Consider the following 20,182-nt stretch of genomic DNA (forward strand, 5'->3'; position numbering starts at 1 on the left):
AGAATAAAATAAACTGAAACCTGTAATATACTCAGAACACAGACTCGTTTTATAGATCAAACTTTTGGGTCAGACTCGTATACCTTCCAAGATGGACCTAATAATAGATTAGTGAATAAATTCATGTAGGCAGATCTGGTAACATGAACTATACAAAGAACTAGTCCATTCAAAAAACTTATTCTCTTTCTTTTTATCATTCCCCTCCTCCTCTTCTCATCCTTCTACTCTTCCTCCTCCTCCTCATACTCCTCCTCCTCCTCCTTCTGCTTATAGGAATTTTGTTGCATATTTCCTATAATACAAAATACCCTGGGCTAGATGAATAAGTTGGCTTCTATGCATATATTTATTTGTTCTTGTCTTAAAATATATGGGTATCATGAACATATTGTAGATTGGAAAGTTTATGAAGGTTCAAAAGTGCTGTTTATCCTCAAATTTAATAGACTTTTGTCGTTACAATATTTAACTATTTGAAAAAGTTAACTATGAGCTCGACTCAAACATTTTCATTGGAAGAGAAAAAAATCTTTTAGGCCTAATCAATCAGAAACTTCTTAGCATTGATGTTCAAAAAATGAATTAATGTACAAATCCATAAGACTTGCACTCTCACCTGTATAGTACTCGTCGATAGAAGGTAGAATTTCAGTAGTACACGTGGAGAGGTTGCCAACATGCTCTGTGATAACGTCCATGCTCATTTTGTCCTTATAGGTTGGCAGTACTGTTGTACTGAAGATTAGGGCTGCTGGCTCCATATTCCACTATGGAAGCCTGAAACAAAAAAAAAAAAATGAACAAAAACTAAAAACCAAGCATTTTATGTATATTGAGGTCCACATTATAATGGCAGTGGAGAAAGATAGGAGAAGAACGTTGCCGAACCTCTCTCTCTTGTCAATGCCTTCTATAGACGGTAGCTGATACAGGTTTATTGATGTAAAATTATTACTGTTCATCCTCGTTTAAAACAATCAATATATTATATTTTACAGACTTAAATTACTGGGATATTGCAATTATTCAAATGCTAATGAACGAATTATTATTATTAAACGAAAATCCAAAATTTCCAACTAGCTGTTTACCCTGTTGTCAATATTTGCAGTAGCAGAAGTCTTCGGGGTGAATTACAGCATTCAATTAGGATTTTCGTTTAATAATAATAATAACAATTATATTTTATTTTTCAATAATTTCATAATTTTCAAAATTAAGATGAAATATTTTGTTAATTAATTAATAATTCTACATTGTTGAAAGACGATCTGGCAACAGAGCAACGCGAGAAAGAGATAGCGCTATCCGCTTTGTAGAATGATAGACAAGGATAGCAATACCATTGCTAAACAAACACTGCCATTAATAACGTGGACCTCACTCTAGTATTGATAATCCAACAATTCATTCCAGATTTTTCAATGATTATAATCGTATTGATGAAGCTTTTATTGCTGAGGATGATGCCCACATTAGCTGTAGGCTTGTGCGCGGTTGATGAGACGGATGATGATGAGAGATGAGTTGACCTGAAGCTGTAGGTGGGCTCCGAACCACCGGGAAGCAATTTTTAGACTCATAAAATTAATATAATATCTACAAATCTGCATGTCTATTCATGATCCTTGATTTTTGCGTGAATAAAAGAAGAAGATGATAAGAGGTGAATGGAACCACATTTAGGTTGGTTCCGAACCTTCGGGAAGTGGTTTTGGAGTTCATGAGTCTATAAGGACCAAGCCACACGAAGCGTTTTTCAGGCGCTTTCAGACGAGTCGGCATCGGCAGGAAGCTCTCCAATTGGCAGATTATCAACAAGAATTGAGAGTTTATATATTACATCACATAAATACTGGTATCAACTACCTCCTACAGAAGGCAGAGAACCGACAACGCTGTTCTGCAATCTTTCTCAGCGGACCTCACTATTAAACAGTGAATTAGCAGTTTTTTCGCTGTTCCACTAGATAAGTTTCATCATCTATCTTTATAATATTATAATAGAGGAAAAAATTGACTTATATAAATATACGAGATAGCACTCACTTCGTTCGGTCAATAAAAGAGACAACTAGCTCATTCACGTACGGGATAGGGAAATTATGTTTCACGCATTATCACGTCTGAACTACTCAACTGATTAACTTGAAATTTTGCATATTGATTCTCAATTTACCGAGGATTGTTATAAGCCTATTTCGAATTATACAAGATTTCAGTAATTCGAGTTGTCAGTTTGTCAAGTTTTCAATTAGAACCTTGAAAGGGTTAGGCTACCTGCTAGTATGAAAAATGTTACCAAAATTAAATTTACATTGATAGTTATCCATAAGAGATTTAGTTCCATTTCAAATTTATTCTATTGATACACACGGGCTACCTACTAGTTACTAACTAGTAGTTCTGTGAACAGTAGACCTCGCGCAGTTATAAACCACAGTCTTCTCTAATACTGTTCATCAGAGTAAATTCTGTCCTGTCCTGTCGTGTGGGCGAGATATCGGTGTATAAACGACTAATGGCTGTTTGGGTTGTTGTATTGACAATGCTAATTGACCGAGCGAAGTGAGGTCTAAGATTCAAGTCGACGGTTTTGCATTTCTCTTAATGTTTAAATGTTGATATGTTTTTATGTTGCGCATTTACGGCTAAACGCAGTAATAGATTTTCATAAAATTTGACAGGTATGTTCCTTTTTAAATTGCGCGTCGACGTATATACAAGGTTTTTGGAAATGTTGCATTTCAAGGATAATATAAAAGGAAAAAGGAGCCTCCTTCATACGCCAATATTGGAGTAGAAAACAGACTATAGAATACTATTCATCATAAATCAGCTGACAAGTGATTACCCAGATGTGTGGAGAAGCCAGTCTATTGCTGTATTTCCATAAGGTCTATAGTTTCAATCAGGTACTTGTGGATGAGAATACTGCGTGAGGTCTACTGTTTACAGAACTACTAGTAGTTTGATGTAAACAGCTATGCTGCTATCATCAAAAGCTTACCGAGTTGAATGCAGAGAAGAGTCGGGAGAAAATACTATGCTACTTCAAGTTATTAATTGCATGCCTCACTGCATGCAATTAATAGTCCACACAACAGTTGTGTTTTAAATAAGTTACATTGGGATATTGAATTGCATGCGTCATTGCATGCAATATTTATAATCCACTCAACAGCTGATTTATGAAAAATAATAATTCTATAGTCTGATTTTTACTCGAATATTGGCGTATGAAGGAGGCTCCTTTTCCTTTTATATTATCCTTGAAATGCAAAATTTTCAAAAACCTTGTATACAGGGTGATTCTTAATTATGGTAAAATAATTTAATACGTGATAGTAGAGGTAAAAATAAGAAAAAAAGTTCTTATAAACATATATCCATAAACGCTTCATTAGCAAGCTTTACAGGGTGAAAGATTTCGCCCGGAATTCAGTTCCTCTGGTGAAATACACCGATGCTAAATTGTTTTGGGACTAGTTTTTGAAAAACTTATGCTGGATTCATATGGAAAAATATCAGAAAAATTGAATAAAACTAGTCTGGAAGCTGTATTGTGTGTAGTTTTTGAGAAAAAAGTTTAAATATGCAAAAAATCCAAGTAGAAAAACACAGACTTCTACGTTTGATGGCCAATAACTTTCTTTAATTACCAGTAAACAAATAATTTTTCGCAATAAAAATTGTAGAGAATTTAATTCTGAAAAGAATTATGTAGCTGTGTAAACTAAATTTAAATAAAAGTTGAAGATTTAAATGCATTATCGCGGAAAAATTGATTGGGCACTGCTACTTCAATCCTGGGAATATTATATTACTAGCCACAGGCTCGCTTCGCTCGCCATATCCGTTTAGCCAGACGTTTAGTCTGGACCCCCGACTGGATTGTCCTAACATATGATAAAAAGCCCAATGAAAAATGCAGGCGAGCGAAGCGAGCTGCTGATCTCATCCTTGGACGATCCAGTCGGGGGTCCAGGGGGCGGAGCCCCCTGGCTAGACGGATATGGCGAGCGAAGCGAGCCTGACGGCTAGTAATATAATAAAGGAAAGAATATTGGCTTATAAACATACAAGATAGGAAATTCACGAATGACGGACGCATCATCACGTCTCAACTACTCAACTGATTAACTTGAAATTTTTCATATTGATTCTCAATTCACCGAGGATTGTTATATAGGTTTATTTCAAATTGCTCAAGATTTCAGTAATTCAAGTTGTCAGTTTGTCAAGTTTTCAATTAGAACCTTGAAAGGGTTAGGCTACCTGCTAGTATGAAAAATGTTACCAAAATTAAATTTCCATTGATAGTTATCCATGAGAGATTTAGTTTCATTTCAAATTTATTCTATTGATACACACGGGTTACCTACTAGTTACTAACTAGTAGTTCTGTGAACAGTAGACATCGCGCAGTTATAAACCACAGTCTTCTCTAATACTGCCCATCAGAGTAGATTCTGTCCTGTCCTGTCGTGTCGGCGAGATATCGGTGTGTAAACGACTAATGGCTGTTTGGGTTGTTGTATCGACGATGCTAATTGACCGAGCGAAGTGAGGTCTAAGATTCAAGTCGACGGTTTTGCATTTCTCTTAATGTTTAAATGTTTGAATGTTCAAATGTTGATATGTTTTTATGTTGCGCATTTACGGCGAAACGCAGTAATAAATTTTCATAAAATTTGACAGGTATGTTCCTTTTAAAATTGAGCGTCGACGTATATACAAGGTTTTTGGAAATTTTGTATTTCAAGGATAATATAAAAGGAAAAAGGAGCCTCCTTCATATTAGAGTAGAAATCAGACTATAGAATATTATTTATTCATCATAAATCAGCTGACAAGTGATTACACAGATGTGTGGAGAAGCCAGTCTATTGCTGTAATTCCATAAGGTCTATAGTTTCAATCAGGTATTTGTGAATGAGAATACTGCGTGAGGTCTACTGTTCACAGAACTACTAGTAGTTTGATGTAAACAGCTATGCTGCTATCATCAAAAGCTTACCGAGTTGAATGCAGAGAAGAGTCGGGAGAAAATACTATGCTACTTCAAGTTATCAATTGCATGCCTCACTGCATGCAATTAATAGTACACACAACAGCTGTGTTTACAATAAGTTACATTGGGATATTGAATTGCATGCAATTTATAATCCACTCGACAGCTGATTTATGATGAATAATTCTATAGTCTGATTTTTACTCGAATATTGGCGTATGAAGGAGGCTCCTTTTCCTTATCCTTGAAATGCAAAATTTTCAAAAACCTTGTATACAGGATGATTCTTAATTATGGTGAAATAATTTAATACGTGATAGTAGAGGTAAAAATAAGAAAAAAGTTCTTATAAACATATATCCATAAACGCTTCATTAGCGAGTTTTACAGGGTGAAAGATTTCGCCCGGAATTCAGTTCCTCTGGTGAAATACACCGATGCTGAATTGTTTTGGGACTAGTTTTTGAAAAACTTATTCTGGATTCATATGGAAAAATATCTGAAAAATTGAATAAAACTAGTCTGGAAGCTGTATTGTAAGTATTTTTTGAGAAAAAGGTTGAAATATGCAAAAAATCTAAGTAGAAAAACACAGACTTCTACGTTTGATGTCCAATAACTTTCTTTAATGACCAGTAAACAAATAATTTCTTGCAATAAAAATTGTAGAGAATTTAATTCTGAAAAGAATTATGTAAGCTGTGTAAACTAAATTTAAATAAAAGTTGAATTAAATGTATTCTTATGTAGTACATTACACCACAAAAATTTGCTGTTTTATGAGGAGAGAACAAATAATTTATAGGTTGTAGCTGATTGCAAAGAAAACATTTGGTTTTTATGAAAAGTTTCACTTTTATATGAAAGTAACATATCTAAATGACACTAAACTTATACCAAAAGACTAAAGATGATGTCAAATTTCATGAAAATCTATTGCTGCGTTTCGCCGTGAATGCGGAACATAAATATAGACATAATTATAAATACATAAATAAAGAGAAATGCAAAACCGTCGACTTGAATCTCAGACCTCACTTCGCTCGGACAATAAACAGAAGAAAACTGCATCCTATAAAAACAAGCCATTCCATTTTACACGCTTATTTACCGGATGATCATTCATCGATCGATAGAGCTCATAAAAAATGAGTGTTTGGTCTCTAGAAAAGTCTTTTCAGAATAGAGCAGAGCGCATCCAAGCAATTGTTTCGACCTTGAACCGGTTAAATCGTTCAAGATCATGGACGAGAACATTTTACTTATCATCATCAAAACCATCATCAATATCATCATCATCATCATCATCATCATCATCATCAGCATCATAATCATCATCATTATTGATGATGCACCCAGCAAGCTTCTTGTTTTCTAATTTAAAAAAAAGCGTGGCTTTTCCAGTCAAATTTACTAGGATAACAAACACTGTCTTCTAGATGGGAGTTGATTAGAGAAGACCCTCAATATTCTACTCTATTTGAGTCAACCAAGCTTTCATTGATACAAGTCCACTTAGAATTGATGTCCCTGCCAATCAATTGAACAAGGCTTCTTTAAGGTTTCTTCTTCTTCTTCTTCTCTTCTTCTTCTTCTTCTTCTTCTTCTTCTCTTCTTCTTCTTCTTCTTCTTCTTCTTCTTCTCTTCTTCTTCTCTTCTTCTTCTTCTTCTTCTTCTTCTTCTTCTCTTCTTCTTCTTCTTCTTCTTCTTCTTCTTCTTCTTCTTCTTCTTCTTCTTCTTCTTATTCTGCCTTCTTCTTCCCTCTCCTTCTTCTTCTTCTCCTTCTTCTTCTATTTGCAGTTTCCTCTTTCCATCTTATACTATTCCATTTCATTTCACGAGCTACAACAAGTGAATTGCATTCAGTAACATCAATTTCATCATAAACTTTCAATTGCTCTGTGACAACACTCCTGTTTTATTATAGTAGTCGCCCATCAACTCAAGTGTCCAATGAAGTGTAATCATGAATGAAAGAAGTGTTGTATTAAATATTGGTGGAAATAAACCATGGTGTGATGCGATTCTTCTTCTAATATCAATTGAATCAGATATTGCATTTCGTTCAATGATTGAACTATAGTGAGGTCCACGTTATAATGGCAGTTGAGGAAGATGGGAGAACAACGTTTCCTATTCTCTGCCTTGCCACTGCCTTCTATAGATGATATACAAGTATTTGCATATCAATGACAGCTGTACTGAATAATAAGTTCTATTTTTCTGGCTCTAAATTTTGTAAAATTACGTGAAAATGTTTCAATTATCAGTGATTTGAGTGTAATATTTTTGTTTCCTATCCAGTTTCTCAACCTTCAAAATTCTTATTTTTAGTTGTTTATGAGTGAAAAAGAACTAAATTCCAGAAAAGTGGAATCATAACCTCATTTCGGACTTTTGAATTATTATCTAAATTTGGGAGAGAAATAGTACAAGGAGTATCCTTAGTTTTTCTCTCCCATTCAGTGCTTCTTGTAAAAATTATAATAATAAAAAAAAAAAAAAATTTATGATATGATATTGACAGCTCATTGGTGCAATTAAGGAACGGAAATTAAAGTACCTAGGTCACATAATGAGGGGGAAGAAATATGAAATATTGCACCTTATTATGCAAGGAAAAATAAGTGGCAAGAGATCAGTGGGCAGAAGACGAATATCTTGGTTGCGCAACTTAAGGGATTGGTTCCAGTGTACATCCAACGACCTATTCAGGGCAGCTGTTAATTGACCGAGCGAAGTGAGGTCTAAGATTCAAGTCGACAGTTTTGTATCTCTCTTAATGTTTAAATGTTCATATGTTTATATGTTGCGCATTTACGGCGAAACGCGGTAATAGATTTTCATGAAATTTGACAGGTATGTTCTTTTTTCAATTGCGCGTCGACGTATATACAAGGTTTTTGGAAATTTTACATTCCAAGGATAATATAAAAGGAAAAAGGAGCCTACTTCATACGTCAATATTAGAGTTAAAATCAGACAATAGAATTATTCATCATAAATCAGCTGACAAGTGATTACACAGATGTGTGGAGAAGCCAGTCTATTGCTGTATTTCCATAAGGTCTATAGTTTCAATCAGGTACTTGTGGATGAGAATAATACGTGAGGTCTACTGTTCACAGAACTACTAGTAAAATGAAAATCGCCTTCATGATAGTCAACCTCCGCCATGGAGACCGAACATGAAGAAGAAGAAGAAAAAGAGGATTGACTGTGCAATCTTGATTAAAATGATCATTAAATGACAAATTTTATAAATTTATAATTTATAATTTTATATGTCATTCGTCAAGAAATTATATTTTCAATATTATTATTGAATAATAAATTCTCATGATTGAGATTTAAATATTCTGTTAACTAATTATTTATTTCCACATTGTTAAAAAAAAAAACAATCTGGCCACTTTGCGGAGCTAGAAAAGAATAGCGCTATCTGTTCTGTTGAATGATAGACAAGGATAGCAACACCAATGTAAATCAAATAATGCCATAATATCGTGGACCTCACTGTAGTACGACTTCTTCAACTTTTTCAGTAAACTAGTAGTTCTGTGAACAGTAGACCTCACGCAGTATTCTCATCCACAAGTACCTGATTGAAACTATAGACCTTATGGAAATACAGCAATAGACTGGCTTCTCCACACATCTGTGTAATCACTTGTCAGCTGATTCATGATAAATAATTCTATAGTCTGATTTTTACTCCAATATTGGCGTATGAAGGAGGCTCCTTTTTCCTTTTATATTATCCTTGAAATGCAAAATTTCCAAAAACCTTGTATATATGTCGACGCGCAATTAAAAAAGGAACATACCTGTCAAATTTCATGAAAATCTATTACCGCGTTTCGCCGTAAATGCGCAACATATAAACATTCAGAGAAATGCCAAACTGTCGACTTGAATCTTAGACCTCACTTTGCTCGGTCAATAATTATAGGGAGTGATTTGGTTTCGTGGTCGCGCTGATGGGTGTATTGATAAAATAAGTATAATCTATATAAATAAAAGCGAAATGGCACTCACTCACTGACTGACTGACTGACTGACTCACTCACTCACTCACTCACTCACTCACTCACTCACTCGCATAACTAAAAATCTACCGAACCAAAAACATTCAAATTTGGTAGGTATGTTCAGTTGGCCCTTTAGAGGCGCACTAAGAAATCTTTCGGCAATATTTTAACTCTAAGGGTTGTTTTTAAGGGTTTAAAGTTCGTCTTTTAGCATGTATATTCTTCTTCTCCCAATCTCTTAATATTATAATTGGAATTTCCATTTCATATGTTACTATAGAACTATAATCTAGATAGAGTACCTCTTCGAAACAGTTGTTAACTGGCCACTAAATTAATAATTTTGTCAGGTTGGCATTAAGTTGAGTTGACTGTTAGGTTGGCACCAAGTTGAAGAATTAAATGCATTTATCGCGGAAAAATTGATTGGGCACTGCTACTTCAATCCTGGGAATATTATATTACTAGCCGTCAGGCTCGCTTCGCTCGCCATATCCGTTTAGCCAGACGTTTAGTCTGGACCCCCTACTAGATTGTCCTAACATATGATAAAAATACTCAAATGAAAAATGCAGGCGAGCGAAGCGTGCCTGCTGATCTCATTCTTGGACGATCCAGTCGGGGGTCCAGGGGGCGGAGCCCCCTGGCTAGACGGATATGGCGAGCGAAGCGAGCCTGACGGCTAGTTGATAATATAAGTATAATATAATATAGATCAAGAAAAAAAATTATAATTTACTTTTAAATCAACAAATTGGTATAAGCATGTGTTCTTCAAAATTTAGATTAGATGTTTCAAAAGACTGATCAAGGACTATGCATTTTTACAACCCAATCTATTTTGATCTCAAGTACATTGACTGAACTAGTCATTGTCCACTCCTTTATCATATGCTTGAACTGTTATAGAAATAGGGGCCGCCTGATATGTCAATGAAATTGAATAGAACAGTTTACAATAGCTGCACTCGCTTTGGAATTTCAACCAAAAAATAATAAAACGTGTATTACATTCTGTTCGGAAACCTATACAGCAGTTTATAACGGTTGATCAGTAGCTTACAAAGACCTGATTACAAAGACAGAGGCCCGGTTGCACAAAAGCCGGTTAAATTTTAATCGTGATTAATTTCATGGGAGCTGATCAGAGAAGGCGTTTTTGATAAGACGGCTTCTCTGATTGGTTCTCATGGAATTAATCACGATTAAAATTTGTGCAACCGGCACAGATACTCGATAGTGTCACATAATTAATGAAGATCCCATAGTCGTAAATTCAATTAAAACATAAACAATAGTGTCCTCATATTGATAAGAAAATTATTTCAAACATGTGTAATTTGTCTCTCACTTGACAACATCTGAATCTACACTCAACTGTCACTTAATTAATTAACTAGTAGTTCAGTGAACAGTAGACCTCACGCAGTTTTCTTATCCACAATTATCTGATGTCATCTGTTCAAGTTGAATCACAATTCACAGTTGAATCATAATTTACTCTTAAAAACTGTTATATTTTTTCTCCAAGATCAAAAACTCAGTACACGCTTGAATTTGTATCCCATATTATGATGATTTATCCAGTTTCGTGATAATCTTTCCATCTGATAAAAATATTCCTCAACTATTTTAAAATACATTTTTTTCAATCCAGAATATTATAATTTCTTCAGCATTATTCAGTTCATTTAATCATTCTTTATTTTATTTTCAATCACCTATTAAATTTGTTTTTTCAAATGTGAGAATATTGATACTGATGGGCACGCATCATAAAAAATATTGAAACCCTACCTTATAGACACGGCCAGACATCTGTGTAATGCATGCAATGAATGATCCACTTGTCAGCTGATTGATTATGAATAATTCTATAGTCTGATTGATCCTATCTTCAAAGTAGATGATAATTATAATATAGTGATATCAGAGAATGGAGAAATTCCTTTTCTTTTCATATTATCCTTAAAATGCAAAATTCAAAAAACCTTGTGTATACATCGACGCGCAGTTGGAAAAGGAATATTCCTGCCAAAATCTCATCGAATTCTATCAACGCGTTTGGCCGTAATCGCGTTACAGACAGACAGACAAAAGAAAATCGAGTTGAAATGTAGACCTCACTACGTTCGGTCAATGAGAAAATTATTCGAAACATTGTATTGTAATTTGTATCTCACTGGAAAGCATCTAAATCTACTCTCAACTGTTACTTAATTATTGAAGCTCCCATAATCATAAATTCAATTAAAACATAAACAATAGTGTCCTTATAATAATTAGAAAATTGTTTAAAATATTTGTAAGTCGCTTTCTACTGGACTGCATTTCAATCTATTCTCTATTGTCACATAAATTTCCACTGGACTGTGTTCTCATCTTTATCTACTGTCACATAACTATGAAGCTCCCATAATCAGTACCTTTTTAATAAATAGAAATCCGTCCATGTCAAGGAACTTTGAGCTCTTCCAGTCGTTGAGACCCAAATTTTATAAACACGTTGTCATTCTTGTTAATGAGCTACAGTGGTATTCAATTCAAGCTGACAACATTACAAATAACAAATATATAATGCTTTCCATTCATCAAACTCTGACAATTTGTAGTGAATCTCAAATACACTAATTAACGATTTCGTTGCAGCGTTGTTCGAATCAGTCAACCATTTACGGCGAGTCGTATGATAAAAATGTTAGGACTGTTATTAGCTTATCCAATAATGATAGCTGTTTCACAAGACATTGTTAGAAGAATATTAGTTTCAACTCGAGAATTGTTGTGTCAACCTCATCTTGACTTTATTCTTTACAAGCCGTCAGGCTCGCTTCGCTCGCCATATCCGTCAAGGGGGCTCCGCCCCCTGGACCCCCGACTGGATCGTCCAAGAATGAGATCGCGGGGTCGCTTATTTTTCATTTGAGCATGCTTCATTCCATCAGAAAGTCAAAGTACTGAGAAAACGCAGAAAAGCTGAGAAAACGCTGATTTTGGGCGTATCTTTGATGAAATATTCATATTTGATGAAGTCACCTCATCACGAAATTTTTAGACCCTAGCTCAACCTCTGTACCAAATTTGAAAATCTTCTGTCTATAACTTGATGAAATAACTGAGAAAACGCAAAAAAACACTAATTTTGGGTGTATCTTTGGCGTTATTTCAAATTTCTTCCAACACAACATTATTACACCCCAGCTGAGCTTCTGTAGTAAATTTGAACATTTTTTGTTTTTGATAAAGCTGAGAAAGCGCAAAAAAACGCTGGAAAAACGCAGATTTTGGGCGTATCTTTGGCGTTATTTCTAATTCCTTCTAAAACAACATTATTACACCTTATCTTAGCTTCTGTACTAAATTTGAACAATTTCTGTTCATTTGTTCTCGATAAATCTGAGAAAAAGCAAAAAATCGCTGGAAAAACGCAGATTTTGGGCGTATCTTTGGAAATTTTTTTCAAATCCGTTCTTAGTGCGCCTCTAAAGGGCCAACTAAACATACCTAATAAATTTGAACATTTTTGGTCCGGTAGATTTTTAGTTCTGCGAGTGAGTCAGTCAGTGAGTCAGTCAGTCAGTCAGTGAGTGAGTGCCATTTCACTTTTATATAGATTGATTTATATATATCATCATAATGATAGGGAGAGAAAAAATAAGGTAACCTTGTGTTATTCCTCTCCCAAATTTAGATAAGGTTACACATAATCTGAAAAAGTCTTGTAGTTGTTCACTTCACAAATTGTTCATTCCCTAATTATATTCGCAGAGTAAATTTTTAAATTTAGATGACTGTAAGCTCTACGGATATTATCAGTACTGTACCAAGTATTTCTAAAGGTGCGTACAGATTTACGCGCCGCGAACATGAACAATTCACTTTTAATCAGCTGATGCCAAGCTTTTTATATCTATATCTTATACCGTTTCTGTAAAAATACAGATATAGTCAGCTGATTAGAAGTGAATTGCTCATGTTCGCGGCGCGTAAATCTGTACGCACCTTAAGATTGTAGCGGTGCATTGAGGAGAGTATGTATCAGACTCAGAGTAGGAAACATGATCAGACACGTTCAGTCACAATACTTTTCTTAGTTGCTTATGAAGACATGTCTAATTTCAATGACTAATCAGTGTGTGTTGCGTCATAAGCAACTAAGTATTGTGACTAGACGTGTCTGATCATGTCTTGTCTTGTCTTGACTAACTGGTGTGTGCCTAGCCATTTGATTGAAATGAACCGAATATATTAGACTTGTACGAGTATTTCATTCCACATTATTACTTTATTATTGTAATAAAATTATCTATCAATAATCTTAACTGAACGTTATTTGTAATAAATATCTACTCTAATCAATAAGATCTTCAAACAGCTATTAATATCTCCTCTGGCAAATCGATTATCAATCAAATGCAATTCTGTTCTTTGAAAATTGTTTTCAAAAGGAAAACATAAAACGCAAACGCTTTTTGAGAATATTGCTTTTCAAAGGGAGAACATAAAAAGTGAATGCTGTGGATTGATTGCATCATGGCAATTAATGCTGGCTACAAGAATAACTATCCATGCATATCAGTTAATGGATTACTCAAGTCCTCTCAAGACCTTCAACGCAATAAAGAATTTGCCCCCTGTAGAATAGAGGCTCTCATTAAAACTAATGACTTGCTAAGGGAGCTGATTATGATGGGAAAGAGTTGGCTAATTTATGAGTCATACTTCGGTGTAATTTCATGTAGTGGAAAAATAATGTCTTTATCGTAATGGGAAAATTGTAGGCACGTATAATAGTACCCAAAATCATGAAACTACTCTGGGCTATATTATTAAAGTATGGGGTACCCTTTAGAATGATCATCATTTATCATTTTATATAGAATATTATCATTATTTTAATCATTTTTCATTTTTTGAAATTTAGTTTGATGTTTGATTTGGTTTGGATACTAAATAATTCACTCTTTCACTAAAATATTCACTCTCGTCCAAATCGATGATTTTATCTTTGGCTGTTCAAACTATTTTTCGATCTCTATCTCAAAATCCTATACCTACTATTAAACAAGTAACTTCTGTTTATATGTTTATATGTTTAGATGCTCAGATGTTTAGATGTCTAGATGTTTAAATATTTAGATGTTTGGATGCTTATATGTTTGTATTTCACTGGATCTCGAAAACGGCTCTAACGATTCTCACGAAATTCAGAACATAGTGGGTTTATAATATGAAGATTCGATTGCACTAGGTCTCATCCCTGGGAAAACTCGCTGAAGGGCATTAAAAGGATTATTTTTATTCATCCTTGGAAAAACAGATGATAATAATTATTTCGTCGTCAGTTGGTGATGGAAGTGAGTGAGCGAGTTCATGTGTGTGGGACTGTGTCAAAATTATGACTCAGCTGTTGAACTTTTGTAATCATTCAATCTGGTACTTGGTGCCGGTTGCAAAAAAGACGGGCTATTTTCAATCCTGATTAATTCCAGTAGATCCATCTTTTTGAAATGGTCCTCTCTGATTTGGTTCACGTGAAGTTAATCAGGATTAAAATTTAACCGGCTTTTGTGCAACTGGGCCTTTGTGAGGGAGATTTTTGCATTCTCCTGGAAATCAATATCAATTCACTGTGATTAGATAGAACATTTCTGTATGAATGCTATGAACCTTATCATAATTTCTTCTTTTGTAATAAATTTTTTATGCTTTTGTACTCCACTGCGAAGCTCGGTCCCCGATATTTTATTGATAAACTATGAAGAATTACAGTAATCGTTTCATGAAATTTTTGGAGGAAAAGCAAGTCTACCGTCTTCAGCATTTTCAGCATTTTTTCACATATTCTAGCATATCCAGTCTTCAGCAGTATTGTCACATCATTAAGTAATCTCTGCTCATTCAAACAATTCAATTTCACTTCGGTCGGAAATTTTTCTTAAAAAAATCATTATCTATTCCTTTGTATTGAATTCCTTATTACTTTCAAGTAGCCTTCATCAATTTGACGTAGGCTTGATGTGAGGGTAGAGCGTATCCTGGAAATGTTAAAGATTAAATAGTACTGCCTGAGGAAGCCCAGGTGTATATTTCCATCTCAAGGTGCATTTTCGTTTGTAAGTAAACTTCCGCAGTCGTCGACGACAAGCATTGTTGACATTAATATTGTCCAAATTTCAAGTGTGCTAGAACAGCTTTTCATTATGTGTGTTTATTATTCAAGAATCAAAACATTTAAGATCAACATATTGCCATTTAAAAGTATAAAAACGTCTAAACTCAACCTCCCCCATTAAAACATAATTGAACATAATCTTTTAGGTTATTTGGACAAATTGAAATCTACCCAATCTGAGATCCTCACCCTGTTGTGGTCGACGACGGCATTTACGCACAAACGAAAACCCAGCTTTGGATATCCGTCTTCAAATAATAATATATTCTGACATTAAATAATAAATTCTTATGGCTTTTGTTGGTGGGGAGTCCCTTGAAGGAAGGTTATATATATATATTTCCTAGTAAGGATAGAATGACAAGAGACTATCTCGCAAAAATATAGCTATTCTAAGTCGTACGCTAAATGAATAGAAGTTTTTACTTGAATAGAAGTCTCACACATACCCAAGTGCTACAAGTTTCTTTTGATTTTCATTTTTCAGTCTCATAACCCTTTATCATGCATGGATCACATTCCATCACAAACATCCATGCACATGACTTCACTATAGCCACAAAACTCTGTCACTTATACCAATAAAATTGACCTAGTTGGGTGAGTTCAAAAAACGTGTCATAACCACTCTAACTTTCAAGGTCAGGCTGAGGTTGTGAATGATTATTGTGGCGATTTGGTTGAGAATTATTAATTTTTTCTCTCTGCCACCTGCTGAAGGTATGGATCACTTCTGGAGAGAACGAGAAAAATTGAAACAATGCAAGATAAAGACAGAGTGATAACTTCTGGTGAGAATGAGAGAAAGAGAAAGAGCGAGAGAAACCAGAGAGAGAGAGAGAGAGAGAGAGAGAGAGTGAGAAAACGAGAGAGAGAGGGTGAAAGAGAGCGAAGGAGAAGGTCGACATAGTGGTCCAGTAAGAACTAGAAAGAAATAGAAGAGTCTAGTGTTATCTTCCTGTTTTAGAAAGTTACTTATCTAGTTGTTTCATAGCTGGCTGATATTGCATAAGAACTTGTCTTATGATGATGATGAGGCTGGAATAGTCGAGAGAGAAAGAGAGAGCGTGAGAGAGAAAAGAGGTCCAAGTCAGCCTCCAAGTGGAACTCCACTTTGAGATGTTTCAAATGGGTAATTGACAGAGCGAAGTGAGGTCTAAGATTCAAGTCGACGGTTTGGCATTTCTCTTAATGTTTAAATGTTTTTATGTTGCGCATATACGGCGAAACGTGGTAATAGATTTTCATAAAATTTGACAGGTATGTTCCTTTTTAAATTGCGCGTCGACGTATATACAAGGTTTTTGGAAATTTTGCATTTCAAGGATAATATAAAAGGAAAAAGGAGCCTCCTTCATACGCCCATATTAGAGTAAAAATCAGACTATAGAATTATTCATCATAAATCAGCTGACAAGTAATTACACAGATGTGTGGAGAAGCCAGTCTATTGCTGTATTTCCATGAGGTCTATAGTTTCAATCAGGTAGTTAAGGATGAGAATACTGCGTGAGGTCTACTGTTTACAGAACTACTAGTATTCTTTAGATTTGTAACATACTTGCGAGATACATACAAGATACAAAAGATGAGTTTTGTTGCCTCTAAATGAAGAAATTGAAAAGATCTGAAAGAAGAAATTCTGGAAATTGTATGGAGAATCAAAGAAAAAATATAACTGGAAGTGGGTTGAAAAGTTTGGATAAGTGATCAAAAATTTGCAAGGAGAAACGTCGTTCTTGTTTTTAAAAGTAAATATATGTCAATAATTTTTTGTTTTGAAATATTATTATCACCCAGTCAACTCAGTCAACTCCATTCGATACAATAACTTTCACAGAAGGTTGAGGAAAAGGATTAATAAGAGTGAGAGAATTGTCTATGTTGCAGTTGAAAGTTGATATGCTAATGGTATAATTAGAATATTCATTTATCAATCAATCAATAATCCTTCATCGCCATACATCATGAAGTGATGTAACAATCGTCAAAGAAAAAAAATACTCAGTCGAAGGAAACAATAAAACATCTTGAATGAAAAAGACTAAGAAATTGTCAAAATATGAAATAGTCATTCAATATGAATAATTACCACAATATCAACTTCTCAACTGCACAAAAAAAATACAACATCTATAACAAAATTATATTCAAAGCAGAATATACGATTGTGAACACATAAAGTATTCAGTAACAGAGCTATTATACAAAATCATAATATCTTGAATCTGATCAAAAATCAACTATCAATGCAGAAAATATTGGGAGAATTTGACCAATGCTTTATTACAATATATTTAACTAGCTTGGAAGTAAACGCTGAAGCCACAAAGATAAAGTTGAAAAGCCTTGGAGTGAGCTGAGATTTATTTTGATTTTACTGCATTCTAGAGAGTCAATTTTAACAAGACAATAGTCCAATGAGTTTTGCATTCACTGCATTCTAGAGAGTTTGAACGCGAGGTGGTCAATTTTAACAAGACAATAGACCGATGAGTTCAGTACTAAATGGTACTGCGTTTAGTTGGGATATCGATGGATTCACAGCGAAGGAAATTCATTTTTTAGAAATATTAATTTGGAAACAAAAGATTCAAGTCGGCGAAGTAATAAACTATACATTTTAAAAGTCAGTAATCAAAGATGATGTTTGAGAATTTTCTTTCTGCGTTTATGACTAGAATTTCAATTTTTATTGCTTATTTTGCAGTATTCTCTTGAAATTGGCCTTTCACAAGTCCCTGTAATATAACAATGGATCAATGCAAAGTAACAATGCAAAATAATGGATCAATGCAATGACCAGCAGATTGGGCATGGAAATAATACTTTTTACAATTGTCCAATTATTTTGACCTAATTTCGAGTTGACCTATTCACATTTTATAACAAATTTTCCATCTGCCAGTTATTATAGTTACTTTCTTACCGTTCTTCTGCATCTCCTTCTAGCATCTATCATCCTTTTTCTCTCTCTCTTCGTCTCTTCTTCTGGGTAAACTGCCATTATAACGTAGACCTCACTATAGCTTTTTTGTGAAGCTATGAGACGCTGATATTCTCTCATAGTGTGCCGCTAATACACTCTCACCCCAACAACACACTAATTGTAATCATCAATAATATAGTATATTTCGCACCTAGAGCAGAAAATGAGATTTTTCCGGCTCGAAATCGGTTTTCAAGTCCGAGGCCGTAGGCCGAGGACTAGCAAAGATTGAGAGCCGGACAAACATTTTTGCCCGTGGTGCGAACGCTATTTTTCGCCACACACAAAAATAAACAATATATTATATATGAGAATAGTTGTTTACTAAGCACTTCCGAAAGCAGAAGTGGAAGGTGATAGCTCTAGCAAATCTGAGGTAATCTAAACATCAGGAAATTGTCCAAGTATTTATATTTTTTATTCTGATTTGTCTAAATAACCTAAAAGATGATGTTCAATTATGTGGGAGGTTGAGTTTATACTTTTTTATTCTTTCAAATGACAATAAGTGATATTATTATAAATGTTTTGATTATTGAATAATGAACACAAATAATGAAAAGTTTTTTGATCACCTTTCTTAGTTCAATGTTAGCGGCTGGAAAGGGTACTCTTTCCGGCCTAGGCCGGAATGAAACCTGTTCTGACGTCAGACGAGAGTCGTCTGCAATGTCTTCCAGATCTACGTAGGGACTGGAAAACAGCTGCTTTCTGTGCAGTGTGGCGAAAAATAATAAATATAATAATCATCGATAGCCATCAGTAATTGACTTGAGTACGGAGTAATGAACAACATTATTCCTTAGTGTTTTCTTGATTTTATTTATTATGTTATGTTGATTTTTAGAAGGATTAATATCCTTCCAAATTTGTGGCTCAAGCAAACGAAATTCATCTTGGAATTCGTCTTGAAATTCGTCTTGTTGTTGTCTTTATTATGTTATGTTGATCTTTAGAAGGATCAATGTCCTTCCATATTTTGTGGCCTGTCAAACAAGATTCGGCTTGAAATTTGGATTTTAAACACCCTATACCATGAATTATCTTCTAATTATTCAATTATTAGTCTTCTAATTACTATCTTTTCTATATTTTCTTTTTATACTACCTTCTCTCTATGTCATACTATCCATCTTTTCCAATGATGTAACCAAGCGATGCCTAAAACATTGCAGCTATTGTGAAACGCATCGCCTGGCGAATTTGTCACCTTGAACGTTTAAAAGGCGAACAGCTGATGGAGGCAAGCCGACTTCAAACTGTCGCTTTCTCTTTGCTGCGATAGTTCACTCAGTCACTTGGTGCTTCGAGCGTAACCTCGCTCGCTCACTGATTACGCGCGACACTTCTGTGTCTCAGAATAGAGTAACGAAAACTATATTTTATTATTTTTATGATATATTTTATATTTTTTATTATTTATTGATTATTTCTGTCATCTCTGGTCTCAGGCTGGCCACTAACGGTAGAACATGCATGATAAACATGCATGTCATGCCAATTTCATGAACAAACAGTTCATCATACATGCTCATCATTAGGTACTTACCGAAATTTTAGACTGAAATTCAAATGGAATTGTATCAAGGTATCAGTATTAGTATCACTTCAGCTGAAGCCTGATGTCTACAATATTTATCGATTTCCAATGTACATTTTTATATAATACTAGCCGCCAGGCTCGCTTCGCTTGCCATATCCGCCTAGCCAGGGGGGCTCCGCCCCCTGGACCCCCGACTGGATCGTCCAAAAATGAGATCAGCGGGCTCGCTTTGCTCGCCTGCTTTTTTCATTTAAGCGTGCTTCATTCCATCAGAAAACCAATGTCAAAGCTGAGTTTCTGTAGTAAATTTGAACAATTTCTGTTCATTTGTTCTCGATAAATCTGAGAAAAAGTAAAAAACGCTAATTTTGGGCGTGTCTTTGGCGTTATTGCGAATTCCTTCTAACACAACATTATTACACCCTAG

General features: G+C 34.7%; 1 protein-coding gene across 1 annotated transcript in view; it reads right to left on the reverse strand.

The window, feature by feature from the left end:
- Positions 1–619: 619 nt before the first annotated feature.
- LOC120353513 overlaps positions 620–20,182 on the reverse strand; it is a gene marked incomplete at its 3' end in the record, with an annotated part of 55,438 nt that continues 35,875 nt past the window's right edge. Inside the window, 1 exon segment of the mRNA XM_039437385.1 lies at positions 620–780. Coding sequence (XP_039293319.1) covers positions 620–764 — 145 coding nt within the window.

Source organism: Nilaparvata lugens, chromosome 11 (genome assembly GCF_014356525.2).
Source record: "Nilaparvata lugens isolate BPH chromosome 11, ASM1435652v1, whole genome shotgun sequence".
Taxonomy (NCBI): domain Eukaryota; kingdom Metazoa; phylum Arthropoda; class Insecta; order Hemiptera; family Delphacidae; genus Nilaparvata; species Nilaparvata lugens.